Source organism: Chelonoidis abingdonii, chromosome 7, assembly GCF_003597395.2.
Source record: "Chelonoidis abingdonii isolate Lonesome George chromosome 7, CheloAbing_2.0, whole genome shotgun sequence".
NCBI lineage: Eukaryota > Metazoa > Chordata > Testudines > Testudinidae > Chelonoidis > Chelonoidis abingdonii.
Window position 1 is genome coordinate 110722227 of NC_133775.1, and position 16410 is coordinate 110738636.

Genomic DNA, 16410 nt, shown 5'->3' on the forward strand with positions numbered 1-16410 from the left:
AGGGAGCCCCTACCCCACACTGCCCCACCACACCCAGGGAGCCACTGCCCTACCCAGAGAGCCCTCAACCTGCCACACACTGCCCCACCCCTACCCCGGAGCCCCCACCCTGCCCATTGGCGCCCCACCCCACCTCCCCCGCTCCACCCAAGGAACCCTCACTCCTGCCACACACCTGCCCCATGCCCTAACGCCCCACCACCCCCACCTCCAGAGCAGCCCTCAAACCACCTCCACACACTGCCCATCCTATCTTTCTCCCAAGCCCCCCCCACCCAGAGCGCCCTCAACCTGCACACACTGGCCCATCCTACGCCCCAAAAAAAACCACCCGAAGCCCTCAACCTTGCCACACACTGCCCATCCTACCACAGCCCCACCCAAAAAAACCTGCCAAAAAACCATCACTACCGAACCCAGAACCCCCACCCCACACCCTCAAAACACTGCCCCATCCCACCCCAGAGCCCCCAACCCACCCAAGAGCCAAATAAACTGCCATGCCCTATCCGGAAACTGCCCGACAACCACAAACCTGCACACACTGCCCACCCCACCAACCCGAGACCCCACCCCCCCTGCCACATCCCTGCCCAGGGAGCTCTCACCCTGCCACACATTGCTTCAACAGGGGCCCTGCCCACTCCCTACCCCCGGAGCCCCAACCCTGCCCCATGGAGCCCCCACCATGTCCACCTGCCACCGCCCACCCAGGGAGCACTCAACCTGCCGCCAAAAAATTACACCCTGCCTCACTCCTACCCCTGTGGAGCCCCCACCCTGCTATGGAGCCCCACCCCACCTGCCAATGCCCTGCCCTGGGAGCTCTCACCTGCCACACATTGCTTACCCAGGGGGCCCTGCCCCACCTCACCCGGAGCCTACCCACCTGAGCCCCCCCACCGCCACTCATGGAGCCCCAGCCTGCCACCACTGCCCACCCCGTACCCCCGGAAACTCCACTCCCCTCCCCACTGGCCGCACACAGGGCCCCGCCCACCCACTGCTCCACCTCCACCCCACCCCAGTGCCCGAGCGTCATTGGACCTCACCCCACAACTGTCCCATATACCGACATCACAGGAGCCGCCACACTCTGCCTGCCCCCCATATCCCCCTTACATTTGCTTGTTGATGCATCTGCAGTAACCCACCAGCTCGCCCCTCCCACCTGGGCACTGGACGCGTTTCCGACCAGCCGAGATCAGTAGCATCTGCAGGAAAGAGCCCAGAAGCTGGGGTCAGCGGGGCCCTGCTCCACGCCCCGTAGCACCCCCTGCAGGGACAACCCAGCCAACCCCCCCAGCACCCCCTGAAGAGCCCCCCAGCCGAACGTGCTCAGCCTCCCCACAGCGCCGCGCACAGGACCCCAGCCAACCGCACTACTAACGCCTCCCCGCATGGCCCCTTGCTGGGAACCCCAGCCAACGCGCCACCTTCCCCCCACAGCGCCCCCCGCTGGGAGCCCCCAGTGCTCCCTAGCCCATCCCCCCACAGCGCCCCCCGCGCTTGGTGCCCCAATGCTCCATGCCACCCCCACAGCGCCCCCCGGCGCCCCAATGCTACCAGCCCCTCTAAGCGCCCCCGCTGGCGCCCGATGCTCCCAGCCATCCCCGCCACGCGTCCCCGGCGACTCCCCAGTGGCTCCCAGCCTCACGCCCTCAACCCACAGCGCCCCGACCCGCTGGCTGCCCAGATGCTCCCAGCCATCCCCCCCCCCCACAGCACCCCCTGCTGGGCGCCCCCAATGATCCCAGCCATCCCCCCCTCCCCCCCGCACCACCCCCTGCAGGCCCGGGCGATGCGCTCACCTGGTCCAGCCGCGTCTGCCTGCAGGAGAAGGGGAAGGAGAAGCCGAGCTCGAAGTCCGTCTGGGGCATGTGGAGCCCGTCCAGGAACTCCCACAGGCACGTCGCCAGGAAGGCAAACAGCTGGGGAGCAAGGCTTGGAATTAGCAGGGCAGAGCCTGCCCCTCTGCCGGCTCCAGGCTCCAGTGTGCTGGCGCAGCACTCACAGCTCCCACCATTCCCAGGCTGCCCAGCTCCCAGGGACCCTCGGCCCGGCCCCAGCTGTGTGGGGCCCAGAGAACTGGCTGGCTTGGAGCCAGCTGCAGTCCCACCTCCTGCCCACCCAGCAGGAGCGAGGGTGCCCTGCCCCCATACCTTCTCGCCAGGGCCCTGGGCGATTGCGTCTGGCACAGGAAAGCGCCGTTCCTTCAGCATCACCCTCTGGTCTGTGTCCCCCGACAGCTCCATCAGCAGCACCCGCAAATGGGTGTCTCCCAGCTCCAGCACCAGGAATTCACCTCTCTCTGCCCGACAAGCAGACATGGTGTCAGGGCCTGGCATACAGAGGGGCACCCCAGGACACAGGTGCTCTGTGCCCTACCTGGCTCTGCAGGAGCCGCTCATGCCCGGCAGATCCAGGGACCCAGTCGCTCAGTGGTACCATCCCTGATGGGCTCCACTCACCAGCTTGTGCAGCCGTGTCCCCCCACAGCGCTGGCACCACACCCCTCACCGAGGTCTCTGGGGTGCAGCTCACTAACCAGTCTGCAGCTCTGGGCTCACAGGTCCCAGGGCAGGCCTGACGCCAGGTGCGGCGTGGTCAGCAATGGGGCAAAGGTGTCCATGGGTCTGCGAGCAGGCAGAAGTGCAGGCCCCACGCCGGCTGCACACGATGGGCTTGGCCCTGCCTCTGGGCTGTGGCACCAAGCCCCTGTTCTTACTGTGGGGCCCAGCATGGCTCCCCTCCCCCAGCCACAGCCCAGCAGGAATGGGGGGGCACTGACACCTAAGCTCCAGAGCACTCCAGAGCACTGGCCCTGGAGGGGGAGCCTGGGGCGGGTACAAGGAGGGCCCCCAGCCCTGGGCACCCACAGCCTGGCCCTTACCGGTGCCGTCCGGGGTGGAGCGGATGAAGGCGGGCAGCATGCGCACTGTGGCGTGGGAGTGCGTCCGGCGGCTCAGGCCCCGCTCCATGGCTTCCAGCATGCGACCCTTAACCCGATGGAGAGTCTCCAGCGACAGGCACAGGGGCTGCAGGGAGTTCTGCATCTGGGAGGGGAGGCAGAGCTGGTCAGGGAGTGCCCCCAGCAGAGTGCCAGTGCTGGCAGCAGGGCAGCGGGTGGGGGTTTACCTGCGCAGTGAGGTGCTGGCTCTGGGTCTGGGGGCTGCCACTCTTGCTGACGCCAACCAGCCCATGGACAGGGCTTGTGGGGCTCAGCTGGCTCGGGAGGGGCTTTCCCACCAACGGTGTCTCCTGGCCTGAACTCATCTGGGGCCTGCAGGGGCAGAGAGCAGGGTCAGTGCTGTGCTAAGGGCCAGCTGCAGAGCCAGCCTATGGCCCCCGCAGCCCCTGCCCTGCTGGCCAGGCATTCCCATCCTCTGGGAGAAGCAGGCATCTCACTGGGTGCACCAGGCCCCAGGGTGGGCGAGTGCCCTATCCTCGAGCCCAGAGCCCTTCCACAATCAGAGGCCAAGGGGGCCCCCCAGCTGCCAGCCTCTGCCAGCGCCCCCAGAGCTCAGCAACTGCAATAATTCATGTGGAGCGGCCCCAGCATGAGCCCTTCACCTCACCCCAGTGCCTCACCCCCCAGCAGGGTGCGAATCCTGAGCCTCACCCCTGAGAGCAACGGATCCCTGAGCACTGATTAACCACAAAGCCTGGCACACACCCAGCCCTGGCAGCTGCACAACCACACAGTGAGGCTGCTGTGACAGAGTGGGAATTTTTCATACTATTTTGGATGAATAGTGTGTGTGCCTCAGTTTCCCTGATGTAGTCCATGGGTAACTAGATATGGGGACAGGGCTGTTTGCTCTTTGCAGAAGCCCAGTAATACAGGCTGCCTGGGCCCCAGGCCCATGGCGAGACCCAGAAGACACTGGCCCCTCCAATTCCTGGACATTTGGCACCTAGCAACACCCAACCCTGGCTGGCCCCATCCTTGGGAAGTCAGCCACATGTGGCCAGCTGGAGGACAGAGGACTGAGGTGGGGCTGGTGGAGGCAGGGGAGAAGCGTCCGGCCATCAGAGGGCTCCAGGCTCTGCACTGCCCCAGCCAGACCAGGCTGATACTTTGTCTCTGCTGTGTCCAGACACTTCCTAACCCTCCTGCTGTCCCAACACTGGTGGAGAGTCACTCCAGGGTCAGGCAGCCAGGGGTGCATGACTCCCTCGGGCGTCCAACCCAGGTGCACTCGCTACAGGAAGCTCACAGCGTGACCTGGGGGTGCTGAGGGCTCTGGGGGGTCAGTCTCAGGAGGTGGGGAAGCCGAGGGGCTGAGCCCAGTGAGAGGGTGACCCTAGAGGGGCTGACACTCCGAATGGAGCCCCCCAGGGACTGTGGAGAGCTGTGTGAGAGCACCGGGCCTGGGGCGCCATGACAGGTGTGCCGAAGCGGGGATTGTCTTGTTTTTTCAGTCGGTTGCATGCAGAGTGCGGGGGACTCAGTTTCCCTGTTCTGCGTGTGTAATGAAGTGGGTGTGACGGTAATGCCTGTGGGAGCCAGCTGAAGTCACGCAGTCAGGGCGAACTGCAAACAGAACAGGGCAGACAAACCCCAAACGCTGGTGGATCTTCCAATACTTAGATTTACCAACCAGCGCAGAACAGCTTCTACAGCACCTCACTGCTTATTCAGAAGACCAAATACTGCAGTTTCCTTAAAGTGCCCAGCCTCAGGTCTCTCTCCAGACACACACGTCAGAGATGATGATGGTTACTGAAAATCTTATCTCATCATATAAAAGAAAAGGTTCTTCCAATCCCAAAGGATCAGCCACACACCCAAGATCAATTAGAACTTAGATCTTACCCAAAATACACGCTACAGCCAATTCTTATTAACTAAGCTAAAATGTATTAAAAAAGAAAAGAGAGAGAGTGTTGGTTAAAAGATCAATATACAGACAGACTTGAATTCAATTCTTGAGGTTCAGACACAGCAGAGTTGAGCTTGTAGTTGCCAAAAGTCCTTTTAGAAGTAGTCCCTAGGTTATAGTTCAGTGTCTATATTCAGGCGGCTCCAGTCAGTGACTGGGGATCTCAATCCTTGTGGCTCAAGGTTTCCCCCTCTTGAAACCCAAAGCAGATCTGAGATGAAGTAGGATCGTGTCCCAGGGTTCTTTTACATTTCCAGCAGCCTTTCCTGAGAAAACAATAGGCTTAACTCCTTCTCCCAAACATCCTGGCAATGAGCACAGGGTAATTTATCCATCAAACAGTTCAGATACAGGTTACCACAACCTTCAGAGGGCTTGGCTACACTCAAAACTTCAAAGCGCTGCCGCAGCAGCACTCCCATGGCAGCGTTTTGAAGTGCGAGTGTGGTCGCAGCGCCAGCTCTCCCAGCGCTGCACGTACTCCACCTTCCCATGGGGATTAGCGTGGCTCCCAGTGCTGGGGCCCTGTTTACACTGGCACTTTGTAGCGCTGTAACTTGCTGCACTCAGGGGGGTGTTTTTTTCACACCCCTGAGCGAGAAAGTTGCAGCGCTGTAAAGCGCCAGTATAGCCAAGGCCTGAGAGACACAGAGACAATAATAGGTTTCAGAGTAGCAGCTGGGTTAGTCTGTATCTGCAAAAAGAACAGGAGTACTTGTGGCACCTTAGAGACCAACAAATGTATTTGAGCATAAGCTTTCATGGGCTACAGCCCACTTCTTCGGACGCATAGAATGGAACATATATTGAGGAGATATATATACATACAGAGAGCATGAAAAGGTGGGGGTTGCCCTACCCACTCTAAGAGGCCAATTAAGGAAGGAAAAAAAAAAAAACCTTTTGAAGTGATAATCAAGATAGCCCAGTACAGACCAGTTGGATAAGAAGTGTGAGAATACTTACAAGGGGAGTTAGATTCAATGTTTGTAATGGTTCAGCATTCCCAGTCCTATTCAAGTAAGTTGATTGTATCTAGTTTGCATATCTTCCAGTCGCGATTTCTCCTTGGTCTATTTTTGATGCTTTTTCTGTTTTGCAACATTGCACCCCACAGGTCGTCATTGAGTGCCAGACAGTTAGTGTTCTCCTATGGTTTTGAATGTTATGATTCCTGTGTCCAGATTTGTTGTCATTTTTTTTTGGCATAGAGAACTGTTGGTTTGGCCAATGTACTGGCAGAGGGCATGTGGCACTGATGGCATACTTCAGTTGGTGCATTGTGCAGGTGAACGAGCCCCTGATGGTGTGGCTTGATGTGATTGGCTATCATGGTATCCCCTGATCGATATGTGGCACGCAGTTGGCAAGGCTTTGTTGCAGGATAGGTTCTAGGTTAGTGTTTTGTTGTGATGTGTGTTGCTGGTGCGTATTTGCTTCAGGTTGGGGGCTGTCTGTAAGCCCAAGACAGGTCTGTCCCAGAGAGTCTGCGAGTCAGAGTGAGGTCTCTTTCAGGATTTTAGGATTGAGTCTTTTGGATGTGCGCTGGAGAGGTTTTAGTTGGTCTGAAGGGTGACCGCTGTGGCTGTTCTGTTATTTCTTTGTTGGCCTCTCTGTAGTGGTCCTCTCGGGTACTCGTCTGGCTCTGTCAATCTGTTTTTTCCTTCCAGCGGTGAGTAGTGTAGTTTTAGATGTTGCTCGGCTCTTGTAGGTTTGTGTTTCTGTTGAGGGTTGGGAGCAATGCGGTGTTCTGAGAGCTTGAGTGTAGACTGGATCTGTGGTGTGATCCTGGATGGAAGCTGGAGGCAGTAGTTAAGTATAGCGGTCAGTGGGTTTCCGGTATAGGGTGGTGTTTATGTGACCATCGCTTATTAGCACTGTAGTGTCCAGGAAGTGGATCTCTTGTGTGGACTAGTCCAGGCTGAGGTTGATGGTGGGATGGAAATTATTGAAATCATGGTGGAATTCCTCAAGGCCTCTTTTCCCTGGGTCCAGATGATGATGATGATGATATCAATGTAGTGCAAGTAGAATAGAGATGTTAGGGGATGAGAGCTGAGGAAGGTTGTTTTAAGTCAGCCATGAAAATGTTGGCATACTGTGGGGCCATGTGGGTACCCATAGCAGTGCCGCTGACTTGAAGGTATACGTTGTCCCCAAATCTGAAATAGTTGTGGGTGAGGACAAAGTCACAAAGTCACAAAGGTTTGCCGTGGCATTATCGGGGATACTGTTCCTGATGGCTTATAGTCCATCTTTGTGTGGAATGTTGGTGTAGAGAGCTTCCACATCCATAGTGGCCAGGCTGGTGTTTTCTGGAAGATCACCAATGGATTGTAGTTTCCTCAGGAAGTCAGTGGTGTTTCGAAGATAGCTGGGAGTGCTGGTAGCACAGGGCCTGAGAAGAGAGTCCACATAGCCAGAGAATCCTGCTGTCAGGGTGCCAATGCCTGAGATGATAGGGCGTCCAGGATTTCCAGGTTTATGGATCTTGGGTAGCAGATAGAATACCTCAGGTTGGAGTTCTAGGGTGTGTCCGTGCAGATTTGTTCCTGTGCTTTTTCAGGGAGTTTCTTGAGTAGACGGTGTAGTTTCTTTTGGTAACCCTCAGTGGGATCAGAGGGTAATGACCTAGAGAATGTGGGGTTAGAGAGCTGCCTGGCAGCCTTCTTTCATATTCCAATTTATTCATGATGACGACAGCACCTCCTTTGTCAGCCTTTTTGATTATGATGTCAGAGTTGTTCCTGAGGCTGTGGATGGCGTTGCATTCTTCATGGCTGAGATTATGGGGCAAGTGATGCTGCTTTTCCACAATTTCAGCCTTTGGACGTTGATGGAAGCACTCTATGTAGAAGTCCAGTCTGTTGTTTCGACCATCTGGAGGAGTCCACGCAGAATCCTTGTTTATGTAGTGCTGGTAGGAAGGTTTCTGTGGGTTACTATGCTGTTCAGAGGTATGTTGGAAATATTCTTTGAGTCGGAGACGTTGAAAGTAGGATTTTAGGTCACCGCAGAACTGTTATCACGTTCATGGGTCTGGAGGGACAAAAGGAGAGGCCCCGAGATAGGACAGACTCTTCTGCTGGGCTGAGAGTATAGCTGGAAAGATTAACAATGTTGTTGGGTGGGGTAAAGGAACTACTGCTGTGGCTCCTTGTGGCATGTAGCAGTTTAGATAGTTTACTGTCCTTTTTCCTTTGCAGAGAGGAAAGCTTGTGTGGTAAACGGCTTGTCTGGTTTTTGTAAAGTCCAGCCATGTATCCAAGTATCATCACAAATGTTAACATCCCTTTTTGGTCTTTGAATTAAAGCCATAGCAATAAACAAGGCTTGTTTGCTTCCATCCCAAGCCCTGAGCAAACACCTCCCCTTCTACCTCTAACAATGCCCCCAGCTGCATTTCAAGGCTCTGCTCATTTACAGACCTTCCTAACCAGGCTCTAAAGTTTGGCCCTGGTTCAAGTCAGTCTGTGAGTCTGGGAGGTAATTAACTCTTTCTGGCCCTGTCACCTTCCAATGAGCTATTAGCCAACACTGCTAAGGTCACAGTGGGGGATGGGGTTTGTTGTTGCAGAGGACCAGGTGTGACCTTGCCTACCAGCCAGGACCCCAGACAATGGCCTGGAGATTGGGTGCCCAGTGGGAGGACAATGGGCTGAGGAGGGAGCAGTTGGGGCCAGCTAGTGGGAACAAAGGAGGGCGGAAGGAGGGCCCAGGTGACCTGTTTGCCTGGGACGGAAGACAAAGGGCTGGTGGGGAAAGTGATATAGGATGATCGGCTGGAAGGAGGGGGCTGCTGCTGGACTGGGGACAAAAGGCAGCCTGAGCCACCCGGGGTGTGGGACAGGCCCAGATGGATGGTGCTGAGACTGGCCAGGCCCAGGGTCCCTGAGAACGACCTGGGCTGGGTTCAGACATTCAAAAACCTCCTGTTTTATCCTGGCTGAGAGTCACTTCAGGCTGGAGATCGGGGGTGGGGGCATTATTCCCTCTGGGTGTGGAGGCCCCGGGGGCCCAGAGCAAGGTCACTCCGTGTGGGGGCCCACAGCAGAGCCAGGCATGCTAGAGACTCAGAGAGGTGCAGGCCTGGGAGGCGGAAGAGAGAGCGGACCCCTGAGAAGGGCTGTCGCTCTGAAGGGGTTTCCTCCCAAGGGCCCTATGGAGCTGAGAGCCCGAGCCCCTGGAGGCCGTGACACAGGCGCACACTGCCCAGCCGTCACAGAGCCACCCACAGAAATGCAGCCCGCGGCACTGTGCACCCTCCTGGGCACCAAGAGCCAGCCAAGGAACGGCTGCTGCATGGACACTCCGGCCAGAGTTTTGCCTCGGCAGCCCCCCCAAGTCCCACTGAGGAAGGCCTCAGGCTAAGTGACAGGAAATGCCATGTGTCACGGAGTCACCGGGCGATGCTCTGGAACTGCTCCCCACTAAGCCAGTCAGGACTTTGGGGAGCCTCCTCTCCCTTGGAGCAGACTTGTTCAGGGCAAGAAGCTCACACGTCTTCACCTCCTGGGTCTAATGGTCAGTGAAATGCAAATGACCGCTGGCAGGGGAGGGGCTCTGGCTCAGATACCTGTCCACCTTAACCAGCCCCTGAGACTGAGGTGGAGGAGAATGCTCCCCGCCATGCACCACGAGAGAGGTGCTCACGCTGGCTCTGATGCTGGACCAGAGCAGAGCTCTGCTGCCGTCCCCCACGTGGAACATGCCAGGGAGCGCTCAGCACGGGGAGCGAGACCCCAGCGAGTGGGGGACACCTCTAGCAAGGCAGTCAGCTGCCAACAGTGTGCCTGTCCAGACGTGCTGCTGGGATATGATTACACGCGAGGAGAGCTACAGGACAAGGTCAGTGGGGCTGTTACCCGCAGGCCCGAGCCAGTGAGGAGGCAGGGTCCAACTCCCTCCCCAGCAGGCTGATCCCAGACCGAGCTGCAGAGGGATCCTCCTGGAGAAGCGGGAGAACTGCTGGCCACAGCGCTGCAAACCCCTGGGAAGGCTCAGGACAGATTCCTGCGGAGAGAGAAGGGAATTCCTGTCCGGGAATTGGCTCCCCAGGAGCAGAACTGATGAATCAGGGCAGCTGGGTGCCTCAGGAATCACAGGGTTCTTCCCTCTCAAGCGCTGGTGGAGGATGAGAGGGACCCTGATGGAACGCGGAGATTGGGAGAGAAGGGAAAGACCCCTGTGGATCTCTTTCCCTGAGGTGGAGCCATCTCCCATCAGGTTCCCCATCAGACACATGGAAAGCAGCCCAGATCCTGGAGAGATGAGGTCAGGATATGCGGCTTTAGATGGGATCCAGCCGTTACAGCCCATGGGCTCCATCCATGGTGGCTGATCCCCAAGGGGAGGCAGGATGTCTGGTTTATGGGGCTGTACGAAGCTTAAGCCATCACAGCGTTCGATGCCGACCCCATGCCTAGCCTGGGGAGATTCTAGACAAGCTAGAGGGGGATGGAGAACTTGGCCCTGCAGACACTGATAACATGTGCACTCTTTAGCCAGACCTGGGAGAACAGGTGTCCAGGTGAAGAGGGCGGGCTGCCTCAAGGAGGTGGGACTGACGGTAAAAGTTGGAAAGTATAAGATGGGGAGGCAGATGGTGTTGTATCTGGGCCACAGGTGGGGAGCTGGTGTCCCTAAGCATGAGCTGGCCAAGGCCAAGATGGCGGCTCTAACCAAGAGACCCGAATCGCAGCCCAGTATGCTGGAGAAGACCTGTCCCAGTTTAAACCCCAGGAGTTATGGTGGCAAAAGGTACAGGCCGCATAAACTTCCCACATAGCGGGCCTGCAAGTGCCATTAGCACATCAGCCAAGATGAGGGCACAAACTGGAGCCTGGTGTAACCCCACCAAGAATGTGGAGAGTTGCTGGGGCATCCATGGAACGTTGGTGTCGGTTCGAACTTCCCAGGTCCTGGCTGGAGTGACCTGGCTAGTTCTTGGTCTCGAAGGGGGGGAGAGATGTGACGAACTGGGACTGTTCTAATGTTTGCTCTGAATACTGTGTTGGTGCCTCAGTGTCCCTAGCAGTTCTTAAGTATCTGCAGAGCAAAGGGCCAGTGCACCTCAATGCCTGGCACTCTGTATCCTAGCAACTGATGGCCTGGGCCCCTCCTCTGCAAAGTTGCTAACTGCAGGTGTTGGAGACAAAGGATCAGGTGACTCCTGGCCCGGGAAAGGAGCTGAGCAGGGAGGAGGGGCTGGAGGGGTTTGGTTAGTCTGGAGCTACCTGGGATAAGGAGTGAATGCCTAGGCCTAGGGGTCTGGTTCACTTGCCCCCAGAATGGACCCGGCGAGGGTCTGTTCGCTGTATCTACAAGCTCTGTTTTAGACCCTGTTCCTGTCATCGAATAAACCTCTGTTTTGCTGGCTGAGAGTCACGTCTGACTGCAAAGTGGGGGTGCAGAACCCTGTGGCTTCCCAGGACCCGCCTGGGTGGGCTCGCTGTGGGAAGCACACGAGGGGCAGAGGATGCTGAATGCTCCAATGGAGTGCTCCTAATGAGAGGACCCAGGGGTGAAGACGTGTGTAAGCTTCTTGCCCTGAATCAAGTCTGTCCAAGGGAGAGGAGTAAGAGAGGACCCAGGAGTGAGACGTATGTAAGCTTCTTGCCCGAATCAAGTCTGCCCAGGAGAGGATCCCCAACGTCCTGATGTAGTGGGAGCATTCCGAGCATCCCTGTACTCACGTACATCATGGCATTCACCTTTCACTTAGCCTGAGCTTTCCTCAGTGACTTGTGGCTGCCGTACAAAACTCTGCCGGTTCCATGTCCATTGCAGAGTCGTCTTGGCTGCTCTTGTTCCCGGAGGTGCACAGTTGCCGCTGCTGCATTTCTGTGGGTCGTACGCTGGCATTGTGCGCCTCGTGATCACGCATCCATGGGCCGGCTCTCATCCAGCCCTGGGAGTAACCCCTTCAGACGAACAGCCCTCTCGAGGAGTCTCCTCTCTCTTCCGCCTCCCGGCCCTGCACCTCTCTGCAGTCTCTAGCATGACCGCTCTCTGTGCCCCCACGGATTACCTTGCTCTTGCCCCGCCTCACACCAGGAATAAGCCCTCCCACCCGATCTCCGCCTTGATAATGACTCTCGCATTAAAGAACAGGATGTTTTGATTTCTGAACCCACCCCAGGTCTCTCATGGACCCTGGGCCTGGCCAGTTCTCAGCACCCATCAATCTGCCTGCCACACCCGGTGCTTCAGGCTTGCCATTGTTCCCCCTCAGTCCCAAGCAGCCCCCTCTTCCAGCCGATTCATGCACCTGTAAATCACTTTCCCCAGCCCCTTGTCTTTCTCCAGCAAACAGGCACCTGGCCCCTCCTTTCCGCCCTCCTTTGTTTCCACTAGCTGGCCCCAACATGCTCCGCCCTCAGCCAAATTTCCTCCCACTGGGACCAATCTCCAGGCCATTGTCTGGGTCCTTTCATGCTTAGCAAGGTCACACCTATCCTCTCAACAACAAACCCCATCCCCACTGTCCTGCAGTGATGGCGTTATAGTTCATTGGAAGGTTACAGGGCCAGAAAGATGTAATTACCTCCCAGACTACAGGACTGATTAACAGGGCCAAACTTAGCTCTGTTAGAAGTTAAATGAGCAGAGCCTTGAAATGCGCTGGGCAGCATCAGGTTTAGAGGTAGAAGGAGTTTGCTCAGGCTTGGTGATGGAAGCAAACACGCCTGATTTCATTCTATGGTTTAATTCAAAGACCAAAAGGGGATGTTAACCATTGATATACTTGGATACCTGGTAGGACTTTACAAAAACCAACAACCGCTTTACCACACAAGCTTTCTCTCTGCAAAGGAAACAAGACAGTAAACTATCTAAACTGCTACATTGCCACAAGAGTCACAGCCAGTAGTTCCCTTACCCCATCAACACATTGTTAATCTTTCCAGCTTATACTCTCAGCCCCAGCAAAAGTCGGTTCCTATTCGGCCTCTCCTATTTCCTCCTGACCCTACATGAACTGAAACAGTTCGCGTGACCATAATTCCTACTTTCCAACGTCTCCGACTCAAGAATATTGTCCAAATATACCTCGAAAACAGATAAGTAAACCACAGATACCTTCCTACCACGCACTACATAAACAAGGATGCTGCTGAATCCTCCAGCGTCGAACATACAACTAGATTACATCAGATTGCTTCCATCAACTCCAGGCTGAATTGTGGAAACAGACATCACTGCCCCATATCTCACTATGAAGAACTGCAACCCATCACAGCTTTCAGGAACAACTTCTGACATCAAAATCAAAAAGGCGACAAAGATGCTGCTCATCATGAATCAAATGAAATGAAAAGAAGGCTTGCCAGGCGCGTCTCTACCCCACAATTCTCTAGTCATTACCTCTGATCCCACTGAGAGTACAAAAGAAATACACCGTTCTACTCAAGAAAACTCCCTAAAACCTACAGACAAATTCTGCACTCTGCCACACCCAACTCCAACCTGAGTATTCTACTGCTACCCAAGATCCATAAAACCTGAAATCCTGGCACGCCCTATCATCTCAGCATCTCCTGACAGCAGATTCTCTGGCATGTGACCTCTTCTCAGGCCTTGCCTTACCAGCACTCCAGCTATCTTCGAAACTACCACTGATTCCTGACGGAACTACAATCCATTCTTTCCCCCAGACCTGATTTCAGCCCTAACCTGACAGCAGCCAGGGCTCAGTCCTCGCCTGGCCACCACCCACCTTGCACCCCCTCCCCGTCCCTGAAAGCAGCTGCCATCCCCCCTCCCCAGGGTCCCTGCAGGGTGCCCAGCCTGAGCCAGAGCCCAGCAGGCACCAGCAGGCAGAGGGGGCAAAGCTCTGACAGCAGGCTCCAGTCCCGCCCCAGCGCAGGGCACCGGGGGGAGACATGCCCTGACTGGAGTCGCCAGAGCCCTCCCCTCCTGGTTCTGCCACGCGGCCCAGGGCCGAGGTCACCCCAGCCCCAGCCCTCCCGCTGCCACGGCCCTGGGGGGCTGCAGGACTGCATGGCCAGGCAGAGCAAGCAGAGGCAGCCTAGAAGTCGGTTCACAGGCTGAGACTCCTTGCAGCTGGGGGTCCCTAGCTCCTTGCTGGAGGGAGGCACCAGCTGCTGTGCCCTGCCAGACAGTGTGGGGCTACCCCACCCCGGCTCTCTGTGCCTCACCGGGTGGCATGGGGCTGCCCCAGACCCAGTTCTCTGTGCCCCACCCTTGCTGTCTGTGCCCTGCCAGGCAGTGTGGAGCTGCCCCAGACCCAGTTCTCTGTGCCCCACTGGGCAGCACGGGGCTGCCCCAGACCCAGTTCTCTGTGCCCCACTGGGCAGCACGGGGCTGTCCCAGACCCAGTTCTCTGTGCCCTACCGGGCGGCATGGAGCTGCCCTGGGTGCCCCCTGAGGCAGGGCTTGACCCCATGACACTGCCTTTCACGGGCCGGGGCTGGGAGCAGCCCTCTCCCTCCGCAGAGCCAAACCTGCTGCTTGGCCAGGCTGGGCTCTCTGGTGCCATGGGGCAGGGAGGGGGGTAAGAGCAGGTCTCTACCCTCAGCTGCTTGGACCCCTCCCAACACTGACTGAACTGGCAGTGGCAGCGTGGGAGGCCAGATGCCCAGCTCAGCCCCAGGAAGTGGGTTGTGTCCCAGGCACTGGAAGCCCCTGGAGCATTGCTGCCCCTGCGGGCACAGAGCCTGCGGCTGGGCCCAGCCTCTGGGGCTGCCCCTCGCTGGGACACTCACCAGGGAACTCTAAGGCCACTGTGCCAGCTTTGTACCCTCTGCTCTGCCAAGGCCTCTGACCTGCCCCCCCAGCCAGTCCTCCTCCTGCTCTGCCAATGCACCCGGCCCCTGACCTACAGCATCACTGGTGCCCCCTCCCAGGCTGTCACCCTGCTGCTGGGGGGGCAGGGAATCACTGGGACCCCTAGAGAACAGTCTCATTGTGGCAGGAAAGGCGCCAGACTCTCCTTGGAATTGGCTCTGCCAGGGCAAGTTGCAGACGGGCACCGGGATCCCACCACACTAAGCACCCAGAGCGGGGACGTTTCCTGGGGCCAGGATATGCCATGGCCCACTGGATCCCTGCATTTCTCTCCAGCTGGCTGGAGCCCAGGAGCCTGCATCCCCCATTGCAGCACTCAGGGCTGGAGGGGGCTCCCTGGACCAAGCTGGGATCCTTGGGGGAATTGCTTTTGTGTCCAGCTCAGCTGCTCCAGCCAGGGCTGTCCCCAAGCAGTGGGTGGGAGCAGTGGGGCCAGGGACACTGACAATACCAGGCGCCTGCAGCTAGTCCGAGCACCTGGTCCTGGCACTGCTCTCTGAGTGCCCCAGCAAAGGCTTGGTGCTGCTGGGCTGGTCCTGGCAGATGTTTCTGCCCTGGGGTGCAGGCGGCAGGAGAGCCGTGGCTCCTTGGTGGGGTGTCTCAGACTGCGAGGGAGGAGACAAGAGTGTGGGGCTGCCCCCCTGCAGAGCCGGGACAGACTATTTCCAGGCCAATTTGCATTTACCTTCAATTCCAATTAGCACTTGTAGATTTGAGCCCAATGTTTTAATTAGCTCAGCGATTATTTGTGCCTTTAATTAGGCAGCCACATTAACGAGCCCTCCCCCTTCCAACTAGCAGCTGGAGCAGTGGGCGGCTCAGCAGGGGAGCAGGGTGTGACCCCAGGGCACTGGGCTTTAGGACCTGACCATAGTCACATGGCAGGGTCCCAGCAGGTGCTGCTGCCCGAGGCTCAGGGAGCAGCCGGGCTGCCTGGTCCAGGTTCCCCAGGTCGCCCCTTGGTAGAGGAGCTGATGGGGAAATCAGTGGGTGCTGAGCTGGCTGTACAGGCTCGGAGCATCCTGGCCCTGCCACTGAGAAATCTGGCACTGCTCACTGGCCTGCCACATGGGCCGACAGCTCCTCAGCCCAGGCCTGTGGGAGGGGTCTCGCATGAATTCATCTCTGAGCCGGCACCTCCCCATATGCCAGAGCAGTGGCTGGCACCATGAGGGTCAGACGTGAAAGCAACCCCCTGACCAAGCCAACGCCAGAGCCCTGTACCCCCCGTCCTCCCCGCCCCCCATGACTGCAGCCTGCCCAGGTGACAATCACCAGCCCTGCCACCTTGCTCGGTGCCCAGCCCTGACTTACCGGGGCTGGGGTGGGTGCTGGGGGCTGCGGGGCGCTCCTGGCACTGCTGCTTGTGCTCACTCCACAAACTCTCCCAGCTGTGGCAGAAAACCAAAAGTGAAAGCAGCATTTGACAACTTATTAAGTTTTTCTACACGTACTCCCTTACTGCATGTACTCCGCCCTCTCAGCTGCCTGCCAATCCGTGCAGACTCCGGTGCAAAGTGGGGACCCTGCCCCCCTGTCAGAGTCTGGGGGAGTCCGGCCCTGCACCCCTCTTCCTGGACCCCACAGGGACTTTTAGCCAGCCAGTAAAACAGAAGGTTTATTGGACAACAGGAACGCAGGTTACAGCAGAGCTTGCAGGCACAGTCAGGACCCCTCCATCCAGTCCTTCTGGGCTTTCAGGGTGCTTGGATCC

At 57.5% G+C, this 16410-nt stretch overlaps 1 protein-coding gene across 1 annotated transcript; it reads right to left on the reverse strand.

The window, feature by feature from the left end:
* Positions 1 to 1118: 1118 nt before the first annotated feature.
* Positions 1119 to 16117, reverse strand: LOC116823167 (hexokinase-2-like). The gene is made up of 6 exons (XM_075068258.1): positions 16011 to 16117; positions 3139 to 3283; positions 2894 to 3056; positions 2163 to 2311; positions 1812 to 1931; positions 1119 to 1214 (listed from the first exon to the last, which is right to left on the reverse strand). The coding sequence occupies exons 2-6, from the start codon at positions 3274 to 3276 to the stop codon at positions 1119 to 1121; spliced, it is 666 nt and encodes a 221-aa protein (XP_074924359.1). The 5' UTR covers positions 3277 to 3283; positions 16011 to 16117.
* Positions 16118 to 16410: the final 293 nt, after the last annotated feature.

Coding starts and splice junctions, on each gene's coding strand:
- LOC116823167 (XM_075068258.1), bottom strand. CDS start 3,276: ATGAGTTCAGGCCAGGAGACACCGTTGGTGGGAAAGCCCCTCCCGAGC. Junction 1,932..2,162: donor CCCAGGGCCCTGGCGAGAAG/GTATGGGGGCAG, acceptor CTTGCTCCCCAG/CTGTTTGCCTTCCTGGCGAC. Junction 1,215..1,811: donor GGCAGACGCGGCTGGACCAG/GTGAGCGCATCG, acceptor TCTTTCCTGCAG/ATGCTACTGATCTCGGCTGG.